General features: G+C 45.9%; 1 protein-coding gene across 3 annotated transcripts in view; it reads left to right on the forward strand.

Moving 5' to 3' along the window:
* Nucleotides 1-23,772, forward strand: part of LOC124958662 (tubulin-specific chaperone cofactor E-like protein) — a 138,590-nt gene that overhangs the window by 77,520 nt on the left and 37,298 nt on the right. For all 3 annotated transcript variants that reach the window (XM_047516972.1, XM_047516969.1, XM_047516970.1), the window contains 6 exons: nucleotides 3,654-3,791; nucleotides 4,125-4,290; nucleotides 8,116-8,528; nucleotides 14,474-15,044; nucleotides 16,931-17,523; nucleotides 18,891-19,464. In XM_047516972.1, coding sequence (XP_047372928.1) covers nucleotides 3,654-3,791; nucleotides 4,125-4,290; nucleotides 8,116-8,528; nucleotides 14,474-15,044; nucleotides 16,931-17,523; nucleotides 18,891-19,464 — 2,455 coding nt within the window. The remainder of the gene's footprint in view (nucleotides 1-3,653; nucleotides 3,792-4,124; nucleotides 4,291-8,115; nucleotides 8,529-14,473; nucleotides 15,045-16,930; nucleotides 17,524-18,890; nucleotides 19,465-23,772) is intronic.

Genomic DNA, 23,772 nt, shown 5'->3' on the forward strand with positions numbered 1-23,772 from the left:
CAAACTTTCCACTTTCCGCCTCATATCCTGACATCTAATTCTTGTCCATCTTCACCACCGTGAAGGAGTCTAATTGGTAGAGCTGAGGAATGTCAGTTCACTTGAGTTAAACTAATGGGTCTTGCCACCCACTTTCCAGGAAGCAGAGGGAAATATCAGAGTGAACCAGTCCAGTCAGCTGCAATATTTCATAAGATGTGTCACCCCAATCACAATTCATTACGAATATCTAAAAGAGTCCCTCAACCATGTTCTTGCCGCAGGTGGCATTCCTGTTTGCAGGAGAGTGATCGAGGCACTGAGATCTATTCCAGGCCCCACGGTTAAGGGATCCAGAGGCACAAATGTTTCTCTCCACGGATAAATTCCTTTCTTCCCAGCTCCATAGAATCTGGTAGAAAGGGAAAAGTAGGGTGCTGGATTTGGGCACAAATGACCTGGCTCATTATATTGTGTTATAACTTTTGTTATTATGAGCAGGGTTGATATTATTCATATTTGATGTTAATTAGAGTGGGCAGCTAAAGTGTTTCATGAATAAAGTTTCAACATCTGCTCTGAAATCCCAAATGAGCAGTCAAATAAGAAAGATTATCGCTGGCATTATCGTAGAGATAATCAACTTTCTACATAAAGGGACAGAATGTGGTTTTCAGGAAAGACTGCAGCTTGTTTGGGTGACTTTGACAATGGAGGTTTCAAAGTAGCAGACACATGCATCTTCAACTGCTTAATTTCCCCAGTAAGCAAAGATAGTCAAAAAACCTAACCTCCCCTTTCTTAGAATTATTTCAAATTCCATCTGTTTTCCCACTTCCTTGGCAATGACTCAACTGTTTAGGGGTAAAACAGAAACTCCCAAGTTACAGACAGGTTGAAAAGTGCTGGCCTTGCGATTTGTAGCTTCAATGCAATGAGCACATTGTGTTTTAGCACTTTCTGGCCAGAGCATCTCTGAGCACTTTATCTCTAAGAGGTCCTGAAGAACAGAAAGACACAAGTTTAAACAGTGGATGCATTGGTTAGAAATAACCTCAAAGAAGCATACATTTCCCTCTGTCATGTTATGGATGGCTAACGACTCCTCGGGTGATGTTTTATGTCCTTTAAGTCTCATATCTTACAGCGTTAGAATGCAGGATGCCAGCAATCGATACATTTTAGTGTCAGTGGGGAAAAAAAAAGAGAAGGAATGCCCATCAAACGCTGACCACCATTTTTTCCAAAAAACTTCCATTGGCAATAAAAATGGCAAGATAATTTAGATACTTTCTGGTTTGTACTTTGGAGTGAATTTCTGAACAATGTGAGATCTCTTTCTATGAAGATGAATGAGGAAACATCTAAGTGCTTTGAGTTCCTTGGAGACAAACGACGATGCCCTTCGCTAGAGCTGCAAGTGTCCATCCATCCCTTCCTTTGAAGAGTGCCCTACCTGTTCCATATAGGAACACAGATCACCAGGTTAACTGAACTCTGGCTTGAGAGATCTTTTAGAGTCAGACAGTGCCTCGGAAGCCCCATAGAAAGAGAAGGGGACATGTTTATTTCAACGAAGGAAATCCAATACTTATAGAGGGCTTCCTATGTACCCAGTTCTGTAAGAAGCTCTTTTTACTTATCATTCAAACCCCATAAAATGTTCCCCCAACAAGTACCAGCTCATAAGGTGAAGTAACTTGCCCAAGTGGCAGGAAAAGGGATTCAAACCTTCTAAGAGGCAGAACAGGGGTTCACACGCACTAAATCCTCACCTCTTTCCTCAGCTGTCTCCTCCAGGTATCATGGGAGGTCCTCTGAAGCAAAAGGGGGTTTTCAAGAACTGAAAAACAAGTTTTTGCTGAAACAAATCCCAAAAGTCTTTAAATGAATGTTAAAGAAATCTGTATGCGTATGGGTATGTGACAGCAAGGGACAGTGTGCATGGGGCTGTTGTGCATGGGGGCTGGTGTGCATGCAATGCAGTTAGCCTCAGGGTGCTCTTGAGATGGCTGGTTGGATTGGGAGTGACTTACATGGGGTGGGAAATGGATTGCTCTCAAGAGCTGCTTGGACCAAACATATTTTCAACTTTACTTTGGGGGAAGGAATTCACTTCTTCAGAGAATCCTGGTTTGAAAAAAGGTCTAACTATAGTCCTTATGTGACCTTGACTTTGCACCTACCCCTTGAACCTGACCCTACTAATGACCTTATAGCAATCTTGAGCTAACTGCTCACTCATCTCTGTGTCCCACTTTCCTCTTCTTGTGAATGAAGTCAAAGAATGAAAACATACACCTGGGCAGCTCTATCATAGACAGCATCAGCTATGGCAGGCCCAGAGCTCAAGGAGAAAGTTCTTCTTTACAAAAAGGGCTCTTCTTTACTTGTACCTTGTCCCTCCCTGGGACCTTCCAGAATAGGGAGATCTGGGGCTTCTAAGATCCTCTACCCCAGTTTGATTACACAGGATAGGGATTTGGGTCTTCCTATGAGTTGGACAAAATGTTAACTGGGATGGTATCTGGAAGCTGGAGAAAGGGCTAGAATTGAAAAGAAAAAGGTCAATGCAGCCTCTGCTTTCAGTTCTATTTTTTATTTGCATTTCCTGAAAATGAGGGGTGGGGATTAGGAAAGGGAAATAGTAAAGGACAGAATTTGCTATAGCTTATTTCTGAGAACTCTTTGCAAGGTTTGTTTGCATTTATATAGTATCTCTGTCTCAAAAAGTTTAAAATTAAGACAGCATGTAATGACAGCGCACCGAGAGATAGACTGGGAGCTCTGGTTGGAATTCCATTTGCTGTGTCAGGGTCACTGTGAAAAGTCTCCAGAAACTCGTTTTCCTTAGTTCTCAGTTTTCTTAAGTGTAAGGTGGGAATGGGGGCTGGAGGTGCCCCTCAGTAGTAGAGCACTCACCTAGCCTGCGTGAGGCCCTGGGTTTCAGCCCCAGCACCACCAAAAGAGAAAAGAAAAACCCTGCTGGGAATGGGCCAAAAATATTGGCCATTTTAACATTGGTCTAAGTTACAGATGAGCACTGAGAATTTTCAGATAGAAAGTAATACATGAATGCTCAATTAGAGGAGCAATTTCTTTCCACAAAGTGCTCTTTAAAAACCACTTTCCAACTTCCATTTTAAAAAGGGGAGACATCTCGTCAAGATTCTCAGTGTTTTCCAGGAATGGAGAGAGCACAATCCAGAGGGCCATTTTAATCCCACTGACTAGCATTTGCTCACCCTTCACCTTCCCACCCACCCCGCTGTGGGAACAGGTATTTGCATCCCGTCCCTGGCTCCAGGGCCGCCTATAGTTTATTCTCGTGCTGCCATCTATAGGTGCTCTCGTAATATCGCAAGCTCAGCGAGGGCCTCTGACTCTTCTGTCTGGTCCAAGACCGAGATATGAGCTGGGCGCTGAGTCAGACTCCAGGTTTATCCCAGGCAATTTCTCTTTTAGATGCACCATCCCACATGTCTCGCTTTTCCCACTGGAGGCGAGAACAAATTTAAAGAGAAGGCAGAGTTTGGGGATCGGGCTGCAGAACAGCTCTGAGCTCTTGGGGACAGGGTGGGGGGGACACGTGGTGGGTGTGCAGAGTAAGAGAGCTGCAACTGAGGATAGCACTTGCTAGGAATGGCATGAGACCATCCTATTCCCTCCTGTAGGTGAACACCTTCCAGGCCGTCCTGGTGTCTGATGGCTCCTACACATTCACGCTCTTCAATTACTATGAAATCAACTGGACCACCGGGACAGCGAGTGGTGGGGACCCCCTGACAGGTCTTGGAGGAGTGATGGCGCAGGTAGGTGGTTCTCCATGTTATCATCCCGCCCATTTAAATCACTGCGGTTCCTGCTTGTGCTGCTCAGCATCCTGGACTGAGTCCTGCCAACACCTTTTAACTAGAGATGCTGAGTGATTTTGCAGGTGGACTGAGAGGCTCGTCTTGCCCATCTTTGATATTGACCTGGAGGGTGGGATGAACTAGGCAGTCCTTTTGCACTTTAATGGCAGCCCCCAGGAGTCCAGGGGAAGGGGGTCACTGGATTTCAGATGTGCTGGATTCTAAAAGTAAGATAATTGGACCAGGTAACCAACATGTGCTCAAAAGTCTTATCTTCCTTTTGTGCTCCAGGCAGGATTTAATGGTGGAAACCTCACCAATTTCTTCAGCCTCCCAGGTTCAAGAACCCCTGAGATTGTGAATATCCAAGAGACCACAAATGTCAATGTTCCAGGCCGCTGGGCGTTTAAAGTTGATGGGAAGGAAATTGACCCGGCCAACGGCTGCACCTCTAGGGGTAAAGCATTTCCTGTTCTCTATGACAAAACAGGGTTTGTTTGGTTTAGATTGACAGGCAGGCTTTTCAGCCACGGGGGCGGCCTCATTCCGATGCCTTACTCTTTTGACATCTCTCTGCTGGGTAATGGAGATCAAGGTAATTTTAGCATGCGCATTCATCACTCCGAGAGCTGAAACTCTGCATTTGCTACACTGCGGCTTTTTCGAAGTCCTTGCCTGCGGTGTGAACGCAGCTTCCAGTTCTGCACAACTCCAAAGTGGACTCTATCTTGAATGATTTTTCAGGCGGATGGACAGAAGGGAACCCTCCTGTTTAACATTATTTTTGTTGTTGTTGTTGCCATCCCGTTTAAATTTTTCTTCTCCTTACTCTTACTCTGCCATCTGCACTTTGTAGATCCACAGGAGTGGGCGGACTTGGAGTGTTGCCAAGTCCCTAGGAGGGTAAATCAGTACTTTCTAGTATGATTAGAAAGAAAGAAAAGGTAGCACAGTCTTTCGGGCAACTTCTCTTAAAACCTTCCAAGCAGCAGCAAAACATGCAGGAATTTGAGGAAAATCAAAGCTAGCTTTAGGTCTCTGTGAACAAGCTGTAGTTGAACCTCAGTGGGTTTCCTTTACACTGGAATCCAAAGTTTGGACTTTTCTCTGAACTATCACGACCTCTTTGGATGTGCAAAGTAGCCTTGGACTCTCACAGGAACAACCCCACTTATAGATACCTACCTCTTATGTGTTCAAAAGTATTCAGAAAATGGGATTTCTGTTAATATTTCTGCCTGAAGGAATAGAGGCTACAGCAACTAGAAGAAGGAAATAGTGCCTGTCTGTTCACCTATCTACTCACCCCTCCCTACTCATCCACCTGTCCCCATCCATCTATCCCTCCATCCACCATCCATCCATTCATCCATCCACACATCATTCATCCAGTCCCACCAATCCAGCTCCCTACCCATCTATCTACCTAGCTAGTCATCTAACCCATCTAGCCACCTACCTACTTATCTATCCACTCACCCATCTCTACCTCCATTCATCCATCTGTCCACCAAACCAGTCAGACAGCCATTGCAAGTTTCCAAAGAACATTTTGAGAGCTCCAGTGATTGCCAGCCACTTCATTAGGTGCTGGGGGTAAAGGTCTCCCATAACACTAATCTGATAGAAGTGACAGCCACAAGAACAATGGCAACACAGTGTAAGACGTTTTGTGGGAGACCCAAGTACAAGGAACTGTGGAAACAGAGGAAGACCTTGAGAAAGTGTTGTTAGGTCTCTAGGAAAGTTCTGAATTGGAACTGTAGAAAGCATGGCCTGCATGTTTTGGCAGCCCAGAAAAGCTCCAGCCTATCTCTTGATTCAGGTGTAATTTGTTTAACACACAGAAAAGTCATATTCACATGGTATGAAATGCCCGTGCCCTCTGCCTCCACTACCTGCACTGTGGTCAGGTTTATCAAACCTCTGCCTGTGCCCCAAGGTGAGGTCACATGTGAAAATGGCCTGCCTGGCCATTCATACCTTTTGGACTCTGTAAAATTCCCCATGTTCAAAATAGCAAATAAATGCTTTAGAATTTGGTCCGTTTAAAACTGTATAGGAAACAATCTAGTCCCAAAGCTCACCAGGAGTTCTGAGATTGTGTCCCCTTCCCTTGTGGAGGGTAAACAGCCTCACTTAGGTCTGGGAGAGAGGCTCAGGCCATGCATCATTATCCTTCTCCCCTTTCTGACGTGGACTGGAGCCTGACAGGTTCCAGACTCTTACCCAGACATCTCTTTCCTTTTGTCCAAGCATCACGCTGCTGACTGGCTGTGGACCTGCAACACCGGTGCCCAGTGACAGCCTCTCACCTGAGTCTTGGGAATGAAATGCTGTGATAATGGAAAACATTGGCTGGCAGAGCTGTGGAGTTGGTCAGATGCCAGCTGTGTACAAAGTCCCCACTTGGACTTCATTCTTTTCCTCCTGAGTTATGGGTTTGGGTTTCATATACAGGACAAATTCAATATCCTTATACAGACTGCTATGCATTTTTATGTGCTGCTGAATGTATATCAATCTAATGAGATTGGAATTTGGCCTGGGTGATAGCAGGAGATGCAGTTCCATAGAACTGGTTTATTATATCATCATTTCACAAACAAAATTGTCACGGGAAGTCTACCTTTTGGTCCAAACCTCCTCTATTCAAAGGCATTTTCCTCTCATTTATTGGAAGCCTGAAAATGCACAGTGGAAATGATATTGAAAGGAGGCCGTTACAATATATGCAGCCTTGAATTAGTGCCAAACAGTGTTGAGGATTGAAGGCCCATTTTAAGGGCTAATGCGTATGACCTAACTGGGAATGTGAATAAATCTATTATCTCATTTTGGGGCACTATTCTCAACAGGCATAAAGCATAATTGCCTGTTGAGACATGTTCCTGTTGGACGGGTATAGAAAGGACTATTCCTGAGGCACCCTTGCCTTCTGCTTGAGTTAAGCTCGTAGGCTTCTGCGATTTGAAAGACAGTCAGTTTATAAAAATTTGAGAAATCTTAGCCTACTCTTTTCAAACTATCAGTGATTCCTGATGCACGACATTCTTCTCTTTTGCAGTGCTGTGGATAGAACCCAGGGCTTCACACATACTATTATATTAGTTACTTTTCTTAAATTGTGTCTTCTTAATATTACATTTCTTAATATGGAGACTTTGATACGATCCCTTTCAGAATTTCTCAATTTACAAATGCGGCTATCTCTATTGACATGTGTCAGTTCCTTTATAGCATCACTGGTCCCCAGGAGGCAGGGATGAGAAAACAACATTAACATTTTACTGGAAATTAAGTCAGGAGTCTTGAAAATTGATCGCACTGTTGTGACCATTGCAAGTTCCCTTGGTCCCAACACCAACTCAGGACTAGATCACAGACCTCAGACTAGAGACATTCCTGTTCAAGTGAAGGTTGATGTTAGCAAGTGACAAGTTCCAAGTTTTTTGATGGAGGAGAGTCTTTATATAGGGAGGTGATTTAAAAGATTAAATGTCTACTAAAATAAATGGCAGTGAATATTTTCATTGGCACATACCTTGAAACCATTCCCCTCCCCTACTGCATCCTCCTTTTGACCTAGAATATGTCAAGAATTTCTGTCCAGTGGATTGAGAGGAGAGCGCTGGACTTGGACAGGGCCTAGAGGTAGAGGGAAGAAAACTCATATATGTATAAGCTCTGCCTATGCAGAATCCACAGGATTTATGGGTCTTTGAAATTCCACCCAAGTGGTCAGCTCTTCCCAGAATCTTCCCAGGGAGCAGGGATTTATCCTTCTGCATCTGACTCCTGATTTGTGCTACTGACCTCTTTTGGCACCTAAAGGGCTTCCAACAAATGTCTCTTGACTGAGTGAACAAATTAGCAAATAAACGATTGCTGGGTTACCTGGGTACATCGGGTCATCTTTCAGAATACCCCTCCTCAGATTACTGAGAAGAAGGACGTGATTCCCTAGTGTCATGGTCTTTCACAGAGGCGGTGTGTCTTTCCTTGAAAGTGGGTTCGCTCACCAACTGTGGAGTTGATAATGCCAAGAGCTCAGCCTGGATTCAGACACACCCATCTTGGAATCTTGGCTTTAACCCCGAGCTGCTGAGTGATCTCAGATGAATTACTCAACAACTCCAAAGCCTGTTTCCTCACTTGTCAAACATGGACAACCCCTGTTGTGTGGCTGACCCAGCATAAAGGAAGTGAAGCATTTAGCCCAACTCCTGGCACAGAAGGTAAGTGCTCAGTAAATGTTGGCTCTGATGTCCTTATTCCCCAGGACAGTTCCTTCGGCGAGGGGAGGTGTTTTGGGATGACCTGAACTGTACCATCAAGTGCCGCTGTCTGGATTTCAACAATGAGATCTACTGCCAGGAGGCCTCTTGCAGCCCCTATGAGATGTGTGAACCCCAAGGCAAATTCTTCTACTGCAGTCCTGTGGAGACCAGCACGTGTGTGGTGTTTGGGGAGCCGCACTACCATACTTTTGATGGCTTCCTCTTCCACTTCCAAGGCTCCTGTGCCTACCTATTGGCCCGACAGTGCTTGCAGACTTCCAGCCTCCCCTTCTTTAGTGTGGAGGCCAAGAATGAGCACCGAGGAGGTTCTGCCGTCTCCTGGGTGAAGGAGCTTTCTGTGGAGGTCAATGGCTACAAGATTCTCATCCCCAAAGGAAGCTATGGAAAAGTCAAGGTGAGACCCTTTCCATCCTTCCTGGGCAGATGGAGAAGCTAGAGATTCTTCAGCCTGGGGAAGATTTCCCCAAATGTACCAGTTCTGTTCATTATTTCTTCTCCAATACCAAAAAGATGCATGCTCTTCCTGCCCTCCAAGTGCCTTGTGAGATGCTTTTCTCGCCAAATTTTATTTGTACAATAGCTTCACTACACTCTCTCCTCAAAGTGTCTATCCACTTTTTAATTTAAAGTATATTGACATCCCTAGTTCCCTCATGGGTAGACACATGTACACACACACACAATCACACAGCTCAGAAGTAACAGGAAAGAGAAGTCAGTTTAATTTCCCACGGAGCTGGCTTTCAATAGCTGTAGTCGCATGGCCATACCCTGACCATGGTGTAAATCCATAAATCAGCGGTTAATAATTCTTTCCCCACCCCAGTCCCCATCCTGTTTGCCTAAGAACTGTTGTTTCATTTTCAGAGAGAGCTCCACATTGATTGATGTCTCTAGAGGATCCGGAGTAGACTTGGTGGTTTCCTCAGTGAGGCCTGTGTGGGAAGTTCCCATGAAAGATTTGCCCAAACACCTCTCTCCCAGAATCCACCATTCCCCTCTAGAGTAACAGAGAAGAACATGGGCCTCTGCTGGCATGTTTAGCATGTGCAAATGAGACTTGTCACTGTCCACCTGGATTTCAAGCAGAGGCATGGACAAAAGAGGGAGCACGGAAAGCCACTAGCAATTACTCAATTTGTGAAGGCCCCAATTTTCATAATGTTAATGAAAACCTTGTTGCAACCACGTATTTATTCAAGCAAAAATAACCAAGACCACGAGGGGTCGATTGCTGCAACTGGTGCAATCCTTAATCCTCGTGCATGGAGGTCTTTATGGAGCTTACAAACTAGAACTGATGCCAGTACAGGGATTTCTATTTAAAAAAAAAAAAAAAGTGTTGTAGTTTTAGTTGATGTAGCATGTCAAACAAAAGGTAGGACTGTGGAACTAATTCCACATTCTCTGGTTCTGCCCTTCCTAGGTCTCTGCAGCTTAATAGTCTCATAATTAGTAAAGTGAGCTCTTCCTGTTCCTGAAATGCCAATTTGCTTGTTATTTGGTTAGTCTCTCTAGGGAGAGCCCTGTATATCAAATCAAAGCTCAGAGTTCGGGTACAGAAGTTTGGAGATTCTCCATTTGAAATTTATATTGTGCTGTTGAGCACTATCCTTTCTCTATAGGTAGCTGCTAACCTTTCAAGCTACACATCTTCACTAGCTTTCCTCTACTTTGCCTGTATTGTGAAGATGATGTGGATGATATTCGTAGTGGAAAAAGAAAGCTTCATGCTTTATTCCTACTTTCCATTTTGATTAAAATTCTTTTTCGCTCACAGTCAGACTTTTTTTTTTTTTTTTCAGAAATAAAGGGGCACTGTCATTTCTTTCAGGCCCAGCAGCTCTGCTAATTTTGTGTGGCTCTGTTCCATCGTCCAGGCGTAGGGCACGGATTCCTCAATTTTCTGTAGCGACAGGGAGATGTGGATGTGAATATAAATGTTTCAGAAAGAAAAGGTTATGTGACTCCAACTGCAGGCTAACAATGGCTGCCTTTTCCTTTTGCCAAATGGTTTCTAGTGTCTTTGAATACACCTGCTCTGCTGGGGACAGTGGTTGGATGGATGGCAGAGCCCTGACCCAGGGTGATATGGGGACAGGCAGGGAGAGGACTGGAAAGCAGGAAGGAGCCGCAGATGCCTGGGAGGCCACTGTCTCCTTCAGCCACATTGTATCAGGCTGGGAATGGATGCCAAGCTCTGTCCTTCCAAACTATGAGCCCCCTTTCTCCAACCCTGTCTCCAGATGCTGGGGTTAGAGGTGTGTTCTCACTAGAGATTTTCCCCTGTTAAACTATTCTCAGATAACAACATAAACAACTTAGAATTGCATATGCTAATGAGGCCAGAGAAAGGCAACATAACTCAAAACCCATATGTAACAAAGACTTCCTTCTGGCTAATACTTGTAGATTTTCCTATTTCTCACTGAAGTGACCCCAATAGAAAGGGAGCCAAGGTCAACTAGGCCAGAGTAACAAAGAGCTCAGACTCTGGGGTGGGACCTGCCCAAGTCCCTGTGCCACCACTGCCAGCCCAGTAGTCTCTTTGACTTTCATTTTCTTCATGTGTAAAATGGGGGTAGTTGGGTTGTTTGGAACGTACACTTGGGCTGTGGTCCAGAATCGGCTGCCTCTCTCCAGCACTGGGACAGAGACAGCAGGGAGCCCTGGTGAGAACTCGAGCACAAATGGCAGGAGTCAGGTCCTGCCTCCTCCAAGTCACACCATCCCTTATCCTCAGTTTCCTCATCTATAAAGAGGGAACATAATGAGGACTTTTAAATTTGTCATGAGCTTTAAGTAGAACAGTCACATGTGCAGGGTTCGGTCCAAAGCCTGGTGCACTCAGTACATGCTGGCTCCCCATGGCCTTTCCCACTGAAATCTCTCCATTCTAAGACCTCTGCTTCTGTGATTCCTCTTCACTCTCCTCACCTCACCCTGCCCACATCCTGGAGAGACCCTACCGCAGAGGGAAGTGGCTAGAACAAGGGAGGAGAAGGGAGAGCAAAGAGGTGAGGTTCATCTACTGTTGGTTGATTAAGGGTGAGGCCCGGGCCTGGAGGGAGGAAACAAAAAGTCATGCATCAGGATAAGAGTTGTCCGAGAGTTCTTGTGCTGAGCACTGTGGGACACAAGCCCAGTGACTTAATTAGTGAGGAGTGTAAAGGAGGTGCTCTGACACTCAACTGGGATGTTACTGACATCTACAGCCAACCCAGGTGTGAGGTCAGAGTGGGAGCACAGATTCAGGAAGCCAGGGGAACTTTGCAATACCCAGAGCCTGCCTACACCACAGCCTCTGTTTTGAGAAACACAAGACTTTGTCCCTTGTCAGTGGAGTTCAAGAGGACAGGAGTGCACTCAGCAATCATTGTATCTGGCATTTAAAATTCTACCAACCTTAGGCAAAATTTCTCCCTCTCACAATGCAGAATAATTCTTCCAGACTCCACCAGCTGTCCTTCCTTCATGGTACAACTTTTCTCCCCCTTCTTGACCAACTCAACCTCGAGATAAGGATGATTTACAAACTCCTTGGTTTTTCTTCCTACTGGCTCTCTTCAGGACGCTTTCTTTCTAAAGACTATTTTACTTGTCCCCCTTTCCCACTGCTACCATCTGAATATTTATGTTCCTTCACATTCATATGTTAACATCCTAAACTCCCAAGGTAATGGTGTCAGGAGTTGGGTCCTTGGGAGGTGATTAGGTCATGAGTCTGGGAGTTCTCTTAAATGGGATTAGGGCCCTTATACAAGGTCATAGGGAGCTCATTTGCTCTGACATGTGAGGATACAGAGTGAAAGGCACCATCTATGAACCAAAAAATTAGCTCTCATAGACACTGAATTTATTGGCACCCTAATCTTGGACTTCCCAGGCTCTAGAACTGTGAGAAATACAACTTTTTATGGTGTTTTGTTATAGCAGCTCAAACAGACTAAGACAGAAGACTGGTACCAGGAGTGGGGTGTTGCTATGATAAATGCCTAAAAATGTGGTAGCAGTTTTGGAACTGGGTAATGGGTGGAAGTGGAAAGAGTTTTGAGATGCATATTAGCAAAAGCCTACATTGCTGTGAATGGACCATTGAGGGTAATTCTCATGAGGGTAAACTACCCATCTGAGAGTTGCATGTGGTGTCTGCTATGGTAAATCTTGGAAGCAATATTTGCATGTCTACTCTCTTATCTCCAACACAGCTCAGAAAGTAGCAGCAGTGGCACCGGAAACAAATATAGGTCAGGTCAGCCCAGAAAGTCGATTTGCACTTACAGCCAAGCCCACTGAGGGCTGTTCTAGGACTAATCATTCCATCCCAGCCTGTGAGTGTGAGAGTCTATAGATGCTAGGCATGGTAAATGCAAACAAGAAAATTCACTTTCTCTCTATTTTGGCGGCTTTTCAAGCCACCTGCTCATATTGTTTAGTCACCTGGGACTCACTTTTGATTCTTCCCCATTTCTCATTCCCACTAGGGCCAGCTGAGTGGGCTGCTTAAGCTTGTGCCTCCACCTTCCCATACGTGTCTAGCCTAGGCTCTCATCTTTATCCTCCCCCTCCACTCTTGCAGCAGTTTCCTGTCTGGGTTCCTTTCTTCTCACTTTGACTTTGCTCAATAAGTGCTTCATGCTGGCCAGTGTGGACTTTCTAAAATGCAAATCTCACTGTATCATTTCCTGCTTTCAAACCTTTCAGAGGCTCTCCCTGCGCAGTAGAAGTTCAAGCCTTGTGTTGTATTTTTCTGCTTTGTTTTTAACATGGTTAAAAGGCCCTCCACAGTCTACTCTCAACATAGAAGTCAGAGTGATTCCTGTAAAGCAGAAGTCAGCTTGTATTGCTCCTTTTCTCTAAACACCCTCTTGGTTCTACGTCTTGCTCAGAATCAAAGTCTTTACAGAGGCTGACGAGCCCTCCCTGTTGTGCTACTGTTCTGCCTTTGACATCAGCTACCATAGCCCTCCCCTGTTCTCTCTGCTCCAGTCACACTGGGCCCCCTGCTCACTCCTACCTGAAGACCCCCAGTCCCTCCTTGTGAGCCCTTCTCACTGAAGATAACATCACAGTTGCTCCATCATCTCAAAATTCCTCTTCCTACAGAGCTTTGCCCTGATAAACCTTTTTAAAATTAGAGACCCTTGTCCTTAGCTCTTGCGGTCCACATTCTTTGCTTGATATTTTTCTGCATGACACTTATCTGACATAATTAAATATTTTACACTTTTGTCTGTTGTTGTTCCCCCCAGCTAAAATACAGGTTCCATGAGGCAGGCATTTCCAACTCTTAAAACAGTGTTTGACTACAGGAAGGCCTAACAAGTTATTTGCAGGATGACTGGACTTGGCCTGAGTCTTCAGCTTCATCTCTAGCCACATGTTCTCCCTGAAGTCTAGAACACCTGATGCTGTCCCAGATCACATAGCTTCCTCTAACACCCTGCCTTTATTCTGCTGTCCTGGAATTCTCTACCCCACCCCCATTCTTGATCTTCCTTTGACCACTTCTGTTTACCTTTAAAAACCCAGATCAGATTTAACTGCCTCTAAAAACCTTATACGGTTCCCCTAGGATGGATTAAATGTTCATTTACTGTTCTCCCATTGCATCAGCTATCGATTTATATTTTAAACCATCTACTATAAATATCTATTTGTGTTCTTCTTCTGCAGTAGGCTGAGAGCTCCTCAAGGAGCAGGAATAATTGTTATTTTTTAATCTTATACTTCTCAGTTCCTGACATAGTGCTTGGTACCTAGCAGGAGTTCAAATCTGTTGTTGTTGTTAAGTAATCAAATAACATAGTTCTAATATCAGAAAGGTACAGGACAAAACAGAGAATAGTGCCAGGGTAGCCTCAAAGCTCAGCTGAGTCCAGCAGTTGGTCTATCCACATTTCAGCTAGGGTCGGTGACTATGAAGGGCAGTAATGGGGTCATGGAAAATGTGTGACACCTGAAACTTAATGGATCTTTAGAAGAATAAAGAGGAAATCCAAGGTGATGAGCCTTTCAAGAAAAGTCCTGGAACTGACCTAGAGCCAGCCAGGATCAGATAACCACCACCCAGTCCCCAGAGGCCTTCACAGTGGCACTAGAAATGTCACAGCTATCACAGTTCAAATGCATAGTACTCGACTGGCCCACATCCAGCTGCTCTCTAGAATTTTCTTCCAGGCATTTGCCATAGTAAGAGGTAAGCCCACTGGAACCTGGATGTTTGGGTGGTCACTGTCTCTGGAATACAAGTTGCTCTGCCCTTCTTTCCTGACCTCCGCTGGAAGCCATTGCCTAGGCACCTGCTCACCTGCCTTTCACTGTTACTGTTGTTGGCAGGTTAATGACCTAGTGACTTCTTTGCCTGTCACCTTAGACTTGGGGGCAGTGAAAATCTACCAGAGTGGCATGTCTACTGCTGTGGAAACAGATTTTGGGCTCCTAGTGACGTTCGATGGCCAGCACTACGCCTCCATTTCCGTCCCAGGTTCTTATATCAACTCCACCTGTGGGCTCTGTGGGAACTATAATAAAAATCCACTGGATGACTTCCTCCGCCCCGATGGCAGGCCCGCCATGTCCGTGCTAGATTTGGGCGAGAGCTGGCGTGTCTATCACGTGGACTGGAAGTGCGACTCCGGCTGTGTGGACAACTGTACCCAGTGTGACGCTGCCACCGAAACCCTCTACTTTGGCTCTGACTACTGTGGCTTCCTCAACAAGACGGACGGCCCCCTGTGGGAGTGTGGCACCGTTGTGGATCCCACGGCCTTTGTGCACAGCTGTGTGTATGACCTGTGCAGCGTGAGGGACAATGGCACACTCCTCTGTCAAGCCATCCAGGCCTACGCTCTCGTGTGCCAAGCCCTCGGCATCCCAATCGGAGACTGGCGAATCCAGACTGGGTGTGGTAAGCTGGCCTCCCATCCCGGCGAAAGGTCTTTCTTGAGCAGGGGGCAGGGACAGGGTTTCAGGGCTCCTCCAAATGTCCTTGTTAAGACTTGTGGCCCACCGGTGAGGGTGAGGTGAAATGTCACAAGTTATAAAGAATGAACTGTAAAAGGATCTTTCCTTTTCTCTCGCCTGATAGCAGAGCCAGGAAACAAGAACTCATTGATGAACAAAAATGATCTGGAAACAGGAAATGAATGGTAGGAAACTCATGGCTGGAGGGAGGCCCCATAGCAGGGGGCGGCTGAGCCAGAAGGCGGTTTTCCAGGAGTGGAGGTGGCTGCTGAGCAGGTGCAGACACTGCCTCAGGAAAATCGTTGGCCTCCCAAATGGAATCCGCCTCCATTGCTCCCTGGCACGTTCAGTCCCCTTAAAAAGTTTGTCCTTTGCTCTAGAGCATCTCAGTTGAGATGCTGGTCAAGGAAAGGGCTACAGAGAGTAAGTAGACTATACCAATAAAGGAGCCCTTTTTCTGAAATGCTAAGAGCAGTTAGAAGCCCCAAGTTTGGGGAAAATCCAGGTTCTTTTGAACTACACTTCTGGATGAAGCATTTAGTTGTCTCATTGCCCATCCCCCCAATCCCATTTAAATCGCCTTCTTTTCCTAGTTATGTGCACTTTTTAAACAAAACAAAAACAGCCAACACATTTTGTTTCCTTTGTGATCCTGGGTTTCCTCCATGTGAGTAAACAGAAAATTGTAATCCATGCATTTGCGAGTGCTATGGAGATAAGAAGATGTAAAAGTTTCTCTAAGTTCCAAAGCCAGCGAGATTTTATCCCCTGGAAGTATAGGTTATATTCACATAAATCATCACCTATCAGATTCAAATCTTAGAGTATTGGTCAAACCACTAAGTGACAGTGTATTTTTTCTTGCTATGTGACTGACTAGACTCTATTATGCCCAGAGCAGTCATATCATGAGTCAAGTTGAGATTGAATACAGCTTCTCTCTGATCCTTTTATAATCTAAGTGCATTCAAACTGCCTAACTAAATTTTTACGTAGAATGGCTATATTTTTTTTCTAGTAGCACTACTTTCCCATCTTCCACACTTCTCTCTTCTCACTTTAGTGGGATGAATTATATTTCACTCAGAGAGCTAGTTTACTAGGCCCCTGAGCCCCTGCCTGCTGGATTCAACCAGACTGAAACATTTATGGAGTCTCAGATGTTCTTAAAATAAGAATAGAAGGTTTCTAAGACAAGAAGAGCCTTCAGAAGGCACATAGCTCCTATCCCAACTTCCTGGAGGAATAAGGCACATGATCTTTGCAGCTATCATCTGGGGTTCTTTCTAATATTTAATATCCCAGAGAATTCATTTCTGCCATCTCCTTTATCACACCTAGGTATTTTAAGTACCTCCCTAGGTGAAATTACTCCCCTAACAGTTACATTTTCCATTTCTCCTAAAAGTGGCATTTATTTCCTTCAAAGAATGAGCCGGTTCTTCTTTAAAATCAGGTTAGCTCATATGTCCATCTGTTGAAGATCTGGGAACATCTTGACGATTGTAGATCACCAAGTAGTTGCTCTATATTGTTAGTCTAGTACCAAAAGTAACCTGAAGTTTAACTTCAGTGATGATCAAATTCAAGTAAAATTCACAATCCAACCATGGCGCTCTGTTATTAGGAAAGCAATTGAGCTGGTTGTTACAGATGTCGCTTTCAGTCTGTCTTTCCCAAATGAGTGGCCACGTGGCCCTGGGGATAGGACCTGGAAGATGAGGAATAAACATCCTTTCTCCGGGTCCCTGTACTTGTCCGATTCTGGCTGGTTGGGCTTCCACGTCCACTCGCTTTGTGACTGCACTCTCTTCCTTTCCCCTGCGTCAGTGTCCACCGTGCAGTGCCCGAGTTTCAGCCACTATTCCGTGTGCACCAGCAGCTGCCCCGACACGTGTTCAGACCTGACTGCTTCTCAGAATTGCGCCACGCCGTGCACTGAGGGCTGCGAGTGCAACGAGGGCTTCGTCCTCAGCACCAGCCAGTGCGTCCCGCTGCACAAGTGCGGCTGCGACTTCGACGGCCATTACTACACCATGGGGGAGTTCTTCTGGGCCACCGCCAACTGCACAGTGCAGTGCCTGTGCGAAGAGGGCGGGGACGTGTACTGCTTCAACAAGACGTGCCGCAGCGGGGAGGTGTGCGCGGTGGAGGACGGCTACCAGGGCTGCTTCCCCAAGCGGGAGACCGTGTGCCTGCTCAGCCAGAACCAGGTGCTGCACACCTTCGACGGCGCCGCCTACGCCTTCCCTTCCGAGTTCTCCTACACCCTCCTGAAGACCTGCCCCGAGCGCCCCGAGTACTTGGAAATCGATATCAACAAGAAGAAGCCAGATGCGGGGCCTGCTTGGCTACGGGGTGTGCGGATCCTGGTGGCTGACCAGGAAGTCAAGATCGGAGGAGTCGGGGCTTCGGAAGTCAAGGTAAGACTCCTTGGTCCCTTTCAGGTCTTGGCTGAGTCTCGTTGAGCCTGGGAACTTGCCCTTCTCATCAGGTTTTCTCCCTCTGCGGAAAGTGGGTTCTAGGAAGGGGACGGCTGCCAAATGGGAGCATCTTCTCATGAACAGCACTAATCTCAGGAGGAGCGATGGAGCAAAGCTGGAATTTCTTGAATTAGATAGAACTGGACTTGGTCTCTGCAAAAGCAAATGCTGATAAAATGCCAACTATGTGCCAATCACTCGTCTAGACCCTTCCTAAGCACTATCATACTTAATCTTATGCAACAGATAATGTCATTACCCTCATTTTACAGATGATCAAACTGAGTTCCAGAGAGGCTAAGTAACTTTCCCCAGGGACACACAGTCACAAAATGGGATTCCAGCCCACATAGGCTGGCTCCAGAATCTAAGCTCTTAACCTTGTACTGTACTAATTCTCCTACCTGTAGATGAGAAACCATATGGAGTAATATAAAGGATGTCTACCTTGGTGCCTCCTTCCCTCTGACCTGGTCTAAATACCCATTGCTAGGTATCTGGACTCAGATCATTAGTTCTCTCCCTCCCTCTGACCTGGTCTAAAATACCTATTGCTGGGCATCCAGACTCAGATCATTAGTTCTAGAAGGAATCTTAGGAGTCAACTATTTATTTTCATATGAAAATCCCAAAGGGCCAAGTGAGGGCCCCCCAGCTAACTGAGGCAGAGCTGGGATGTGGAGAGGGTGATTTCTGGCCTCCAGGCTAACATGCATTTTGCTATCATGTGATGTTTGGTCTAAAAAACAAACATCAACCCAGTACAGTCCAAGGGGGTCATAAAATACACAGCCACCAACTGAAAGGGCTCTGTTCTCCTTCCCACTGACAGAGATTCATTTAGTAAAAGAATAGTGAGAGATAGATGGGTGATGGACAGTTAGATCATTAGATATACTCTACATGCCCCAAGGGACTGATACATAGGAAATGCAAAACTTAAAGAGAAAAATGGAGCCAGAAAGGTGGGGAGGAAAGACAGCTGTCTGTGAAGAGGTGCCCACGTGGAGATGCCAGGCAGCAGGAGTGGCCGTAGATGTGAGACAATTTTTGCTCACATTTCAATTTTGTTTGTTTGGCGCTAGCTTAGGGTCTAGAATGCACACAGATAAAGAGCAAATGAGAGTTTCAAAAGAAAAAAAAAAAAAAGTCATGAAAAAACAGTTGTGGTTTCCATAGACCATCAGCTTCTTGATATTTCTCAAAGAACTAGTCACCCGGCAGAGCTGTGTCTTCATTCCACAGCCTCAGAAATGGTGGGTACACTGTGTGCCTACGGAATTGATGACAGCGCTTTGATTTTTCAGTTGAATGGTCAGGAAGTGGAATTACCTTTCTTCCATCCTTCGGGGAAGCTGGAGATTTATCGAAACAAAAACAGCACGACCGTGGAGTCCAAGGGTGTGGTGAGCGTGCAGTACTCAGACACAGGCCTGTTGCACATCCGGCTGTCCACCGCCTACTTCAACTGCACCGGGGGCTTGTGTGGCTTCTTCAATGCCAACGCCAGTGACGAGTTCTGCCTGCCCAACGGCAAGTGCACGGACAACTTGGCGGTATTTCTGGAAAGCTGGACGACGTTCGAGGAGATCTGCAACGGGGAGTGTGGGGACCTGCTGAAGGCCTGCAACAATGACTCGGAGCTGCTCAAGTTTTACCGGAGCCGCTCCAGGTGCGGCATCATCAACGACCCCTCCAACAGCTCCTTTCTGGAGTGCCACGGGGTGGTCAACGTCACCGCCTACTACCGCACCTGCCTTTTCCGCCTGTGCCAGAGCGGGGGCAATGAGTCGGAACTCTGCGACTCCGTGGCCCGCTATGCCAGCGCTTGCAAGAACGCTGACGTGGAGGTGGGACCCTGGCGGACCTACGACTTCTGCCGTAAGTCGGGCCTTGTCCCGTGGGAGGGGGATCCGCGCCACACCCCACCTTCTTATCAGGACTCCTCTTCTTGGTGGGACTGAGCTCAAGGGCAAACGAATGCCTGGGTATACCTTCCCCAGTCCCCTGTGCCCTCCAGCAGGCCCCTGGTCCCAGAACGCACTATTTCTCACCTTTAAGTTCATTTCTCATTACACAATACCTCTTCATTGCAGATGGGTTAACTGGCCTATTGAGTCCCGGTTTTATCTAGCAAAGGGTACAACCTGTCAAAGGACTTAAGTCTTTGTGATGGTTCTGTAGGTGCCTTCTCCCTTAGCAAAGAAGGGCTCCATTCATTCTGATAGGAGGTGATGGGTCAGGGAGTCTTTCAGGGTGTAGAGATTAGCACCTCTCCCTGGGGCAAATCTGACAATGGCCACTAAGTGCATCCCATGTTGCTGGCTCTTTGTTTTGTCCCTAGAGTACTTGACCCCTCTCAGCAGGGCAGTGGCAATACTAGTAGTCCTTAGAATAATGCTGGGAAGAGCTGAGTCTTATCAGGAGTAGCACAGAAGGGGAGAGGAGCAGCTATATCTGGAGTAAGAACTGCCTCACCTGGACCTTAGCACCCATCCTTCACCAAAGAGTTCAGTCCTAAACCAAAACTAGTGTGGCCATTGTGACTCCATTCTCTATATCTATTTATTTCTCTTATTACATTTCTTCCTGTTTAAGTTTTTATTTTGAAATAGTTTCGAAGTTACATAAAAGATGCAAGAATGCCCATTTACTCATTACCAAGGTTAACCCATCATTAACATTTTGTCTCATTTGCTCTCCCCACTCCTCTCCAACTGATAGTAATTTGCATACATACTGCACTGTACTGAGACCAATGCATATGTACTCAGTACATACTCTCTGTTAGAGAGTAAGTTACCTCTTCTGTTAGCTTTCTGTCACTGTAACAAAACACCTGAGATAATCAACTTATAAAGTGAGAATGTTTATTTGGTTTCGAAGGTTTCAGTAGATGGTTGGTTGGCCCCATTGCTTTTGGGTCTATGGCAAGGAGCATGTGGGGGAACAAAGCCATATACCACATAATCAGGAATGAATGAGAGAGGAAGATGAATGGTTGGGTCCTGCTATCCCTTTTAAGAACACAACTGTAGTTAGTGACCAGATCAGCTCACTAGGCCCCACCTTTCAAAATTCCCCCCTCAAAATAGCTTCAGTTAAAGGTAACTAAGCCTTTAATACATGGGCCCTTGGGGAACATTTCAGATCCAACTATAGAATTCCTTTACACCTAAATCTTCAGTGTTTATCCTTTTCCTCAGGATAAAGACAGAATCTTACATAACCATAGCATGGTTAGCAACCTTAGGAAGCTTAACATGTGTACACTAATTTAACATCCATATTCCAGTTTTGTCAATTAACTCAGTGATGTCCTTTATGGCTTGTTTTTGTTTCTGCTTTGGCCTCGGTACAGATCTGGAACAATTCCTTCATTTTTTCTATCTTATGATTTTGGCAGTTTTGAAGGATATGGCCTCCTCCCTTGTAATAGAAAGCCCCCCCATTTGGACGTGGTGTTTCCTCATGCTGAGTGTCAGCTGCACAGCCCCACTCAGCACGTGCAGAGGAATACTCTGTCCAGCCCACCCGCAGTGGTGATGTGCATGCTGGGCCCCTGATCCAGGTGTTGTCAAATGTCCCCGCTACGTAGTCAGGGTGCTTTCCCTGCAACCAACCAGCAAACCAGAGAGATACTTTAAGACCATGCAAATATCCTGTTCTTCACCAAAATCCCCCTCCTTGATTCAGTGTCCATTGTTGATTTTTGCTTGTATCCGTCTTTTGCATGATGATTACAAATGGGGGTTTCCAGCTACAGTATGCCTTTGCTTTTTCCAGCCACCAATTGTCACCCTACAGTAAGCAAGAGCCCTCACTTCTCTTCTGTCTTTCCATCCATGCATTCATCCACTCATGCCTCTGTTTTTCTCTATTTCACTCTCATCTTATCAATGTGGACATAGAGCCTATTTTTCCAATGGTTTCTATTTTGCATTATACTTGTCAATTACTTTGAGTGTTAAAATTGTTCCAGCTTTGGCCTTTAAACTGGCTCCTGTGTCCTTTTGGCATGTCTCTCTGTCTCTCTCGCTCTCTCTCTCAGCACTTTCTTACTTTCTGACATAACTCGATGCTCCACATTCATCTCTTAACCTTCTCTGCCCCATGCTGGAATCAGTCATTACTCTAAGAAGCTCTGACTCCTTTTTGTGGGGAATATTATTAGAAACCAAGATGTGGGTATTATTAGAAACCATTGCTCTTGGGTGTCTTTGCTTTGCCTCTAGGCCCTTTTGATAGACAGAGCTAAGAATTAATATGCACACACACATATATACACACAGGCGCACACACGCACCTGTCTTTTGAAATCTCTGATTTCTGAACTTGGGAAGTCCAATGAGCAGGTGGAGGGCTGGGTGGCTGCCATCTCAGCAGAGGGCAGCTATGTCCCTGATGAGCTTTACCCACACTGGGGAGGCATGACGAGTCGATTCTGTGAATCCAAAATGAGGCCTCTGAGAGCATGTCCTTTTTATAAAATTCCCTTTAGCAGGAAGGCCACACCATTTCTTTTGGCCACCACGTGTAGCAGGACCTTATGATGCTTTCCCAAAACCTTCTCTCACCGGCTCCAACATCCTCTTTTGTCCCATCTCCCGCTTAATTAACACGATTTCCACCCCTGTGTTCACCTCTGTGTTCTAGTTGTGTTTCATTTGGGTACTAAATTGCCACGTCTCCCCCATAGCACATCTGGTTGTTGCCTAACTGGCAGGAAGTGTTCTGGACTGTTTTTGTACTGCGTGGAGCACAGTTTGTGTGTGCCAAGTCAGCCTGGTATGATGGTGGTGGTCCCTCTTCTCCTGGGTACTTGTCACAGTGCCTCACGTGTGCCAGTGAACCAGAGGGATATCTCACAAATGCCTTTTGCAGACAGAGATTGGGCAACCGCGCCCAAGTGGGACATGGCTTCCTTGGGTGGAAGGCCAGGGCTCACGTTTGAAATCCCCCAGGGGTCTCATCTACCCTCATGCACTTGGGTTGTCAAGAAGGACTGAGTGTGCACACTTGATTCGTCAAGTCTCCAGGCACTGAGGGGTTAACACAGTCCAGTTCTGCAGAATGGGAATGGGACTGAGTAACACCTGCAGATCAGGGGCACCATCTTTGAGTCCAGAGACAGACAACCACTGCTTCCACATTCAGAATTTTCTACCACCCCTCCCTTTGGAAGAGTCAGGCTGTCCAATTAAGTAATTTCACAGAGTCATTTCAGGGCCTGGGGGAAGTTTTATTACTCCGCGTCTGTATGTTCCAGACTTTCAGACAAATTCAGACAACACAATAAGTCATAAAACGAGAGCCATTTAAATAAGTCATGTTATTTGCTATCACCATAAACCTGCAGTCACTGTTATAACATTCATAATTTAGAGACAAATGTGAAAATCCCTCCACCCAGACATATATAACCAGGGCTGAACTAGCCTTCAACTCCAAAGCCGTATGGTATTGTAGTCAACCGAAATGGACAAAGTCCTTTAGCCCAGAGGAAAAAAAGATTGGCTTCCAGTACACAGTGCAGAACCATTGAGTTGGTACTTGTGGGCAGAGCTATTATTGCCATGCAATTTATTTCTCTGTAGTGTCCTTCACGTCCTTGGATTGTAAAACACTATTAAGGAATGATGGTGGTATGTGTAAGAGCCAAAGAAAGTTCTAAAGGCAAGATCTTTTCCTTGGAAATAGTGGGGACCTTTTCAGATATTTAGACCACATTGTAATCTTGTAGACAGATTTCTTCTGTGCTCCTGGATTCTGTTCCTGGAACACATTTCTGTCAAATTGTGACCCACCAAAGTAATAGAGAGAAATGGGCCGCTTACCCAGAACTCCACAGTGGGCAGCACATGCCGTTTTGTGTGACTCTGAGACTTGATCTGTGGAGGAAGGCTCCCGGGAGGAAGTGCAGTTGGCAATGGAATGTGGAGTTGGCTGTGTGGGGGCCGCCCAGGCAGGGAAGGATGAGCATCGGTGTGGGGTGACCATGTACAGAGGGAGATGAGGAGGCAGAGGAGACCAGAGGGTCCCAGGAGCAGAGAAACACAGGGCAAAGAGGGAGACCTTGAATGAATCTGTAGAGAGAAAATGCCTGCAGAAGGCCTGTCTGTGTAAGAGGAGGACGTGCAAGGGAAAGGGCACACTATTGGGACCACGGTGGACTTAATATATCAGATT

The sequence above is a fragment of the Sciurus carolinensis genome, chromosome 11 (assembly GCF_902686445.1).
Source record: "Sciurus carolinensis chromosome 11, mSciCar1.2, whole genome shotgun sequence".
Classification (NCBI taxonomy): Eukaryota; Metazoa; Chordata; class Mammalia; order Rodentia; family Sciuridae; genus Sciurus; species Sciurus carolinensis.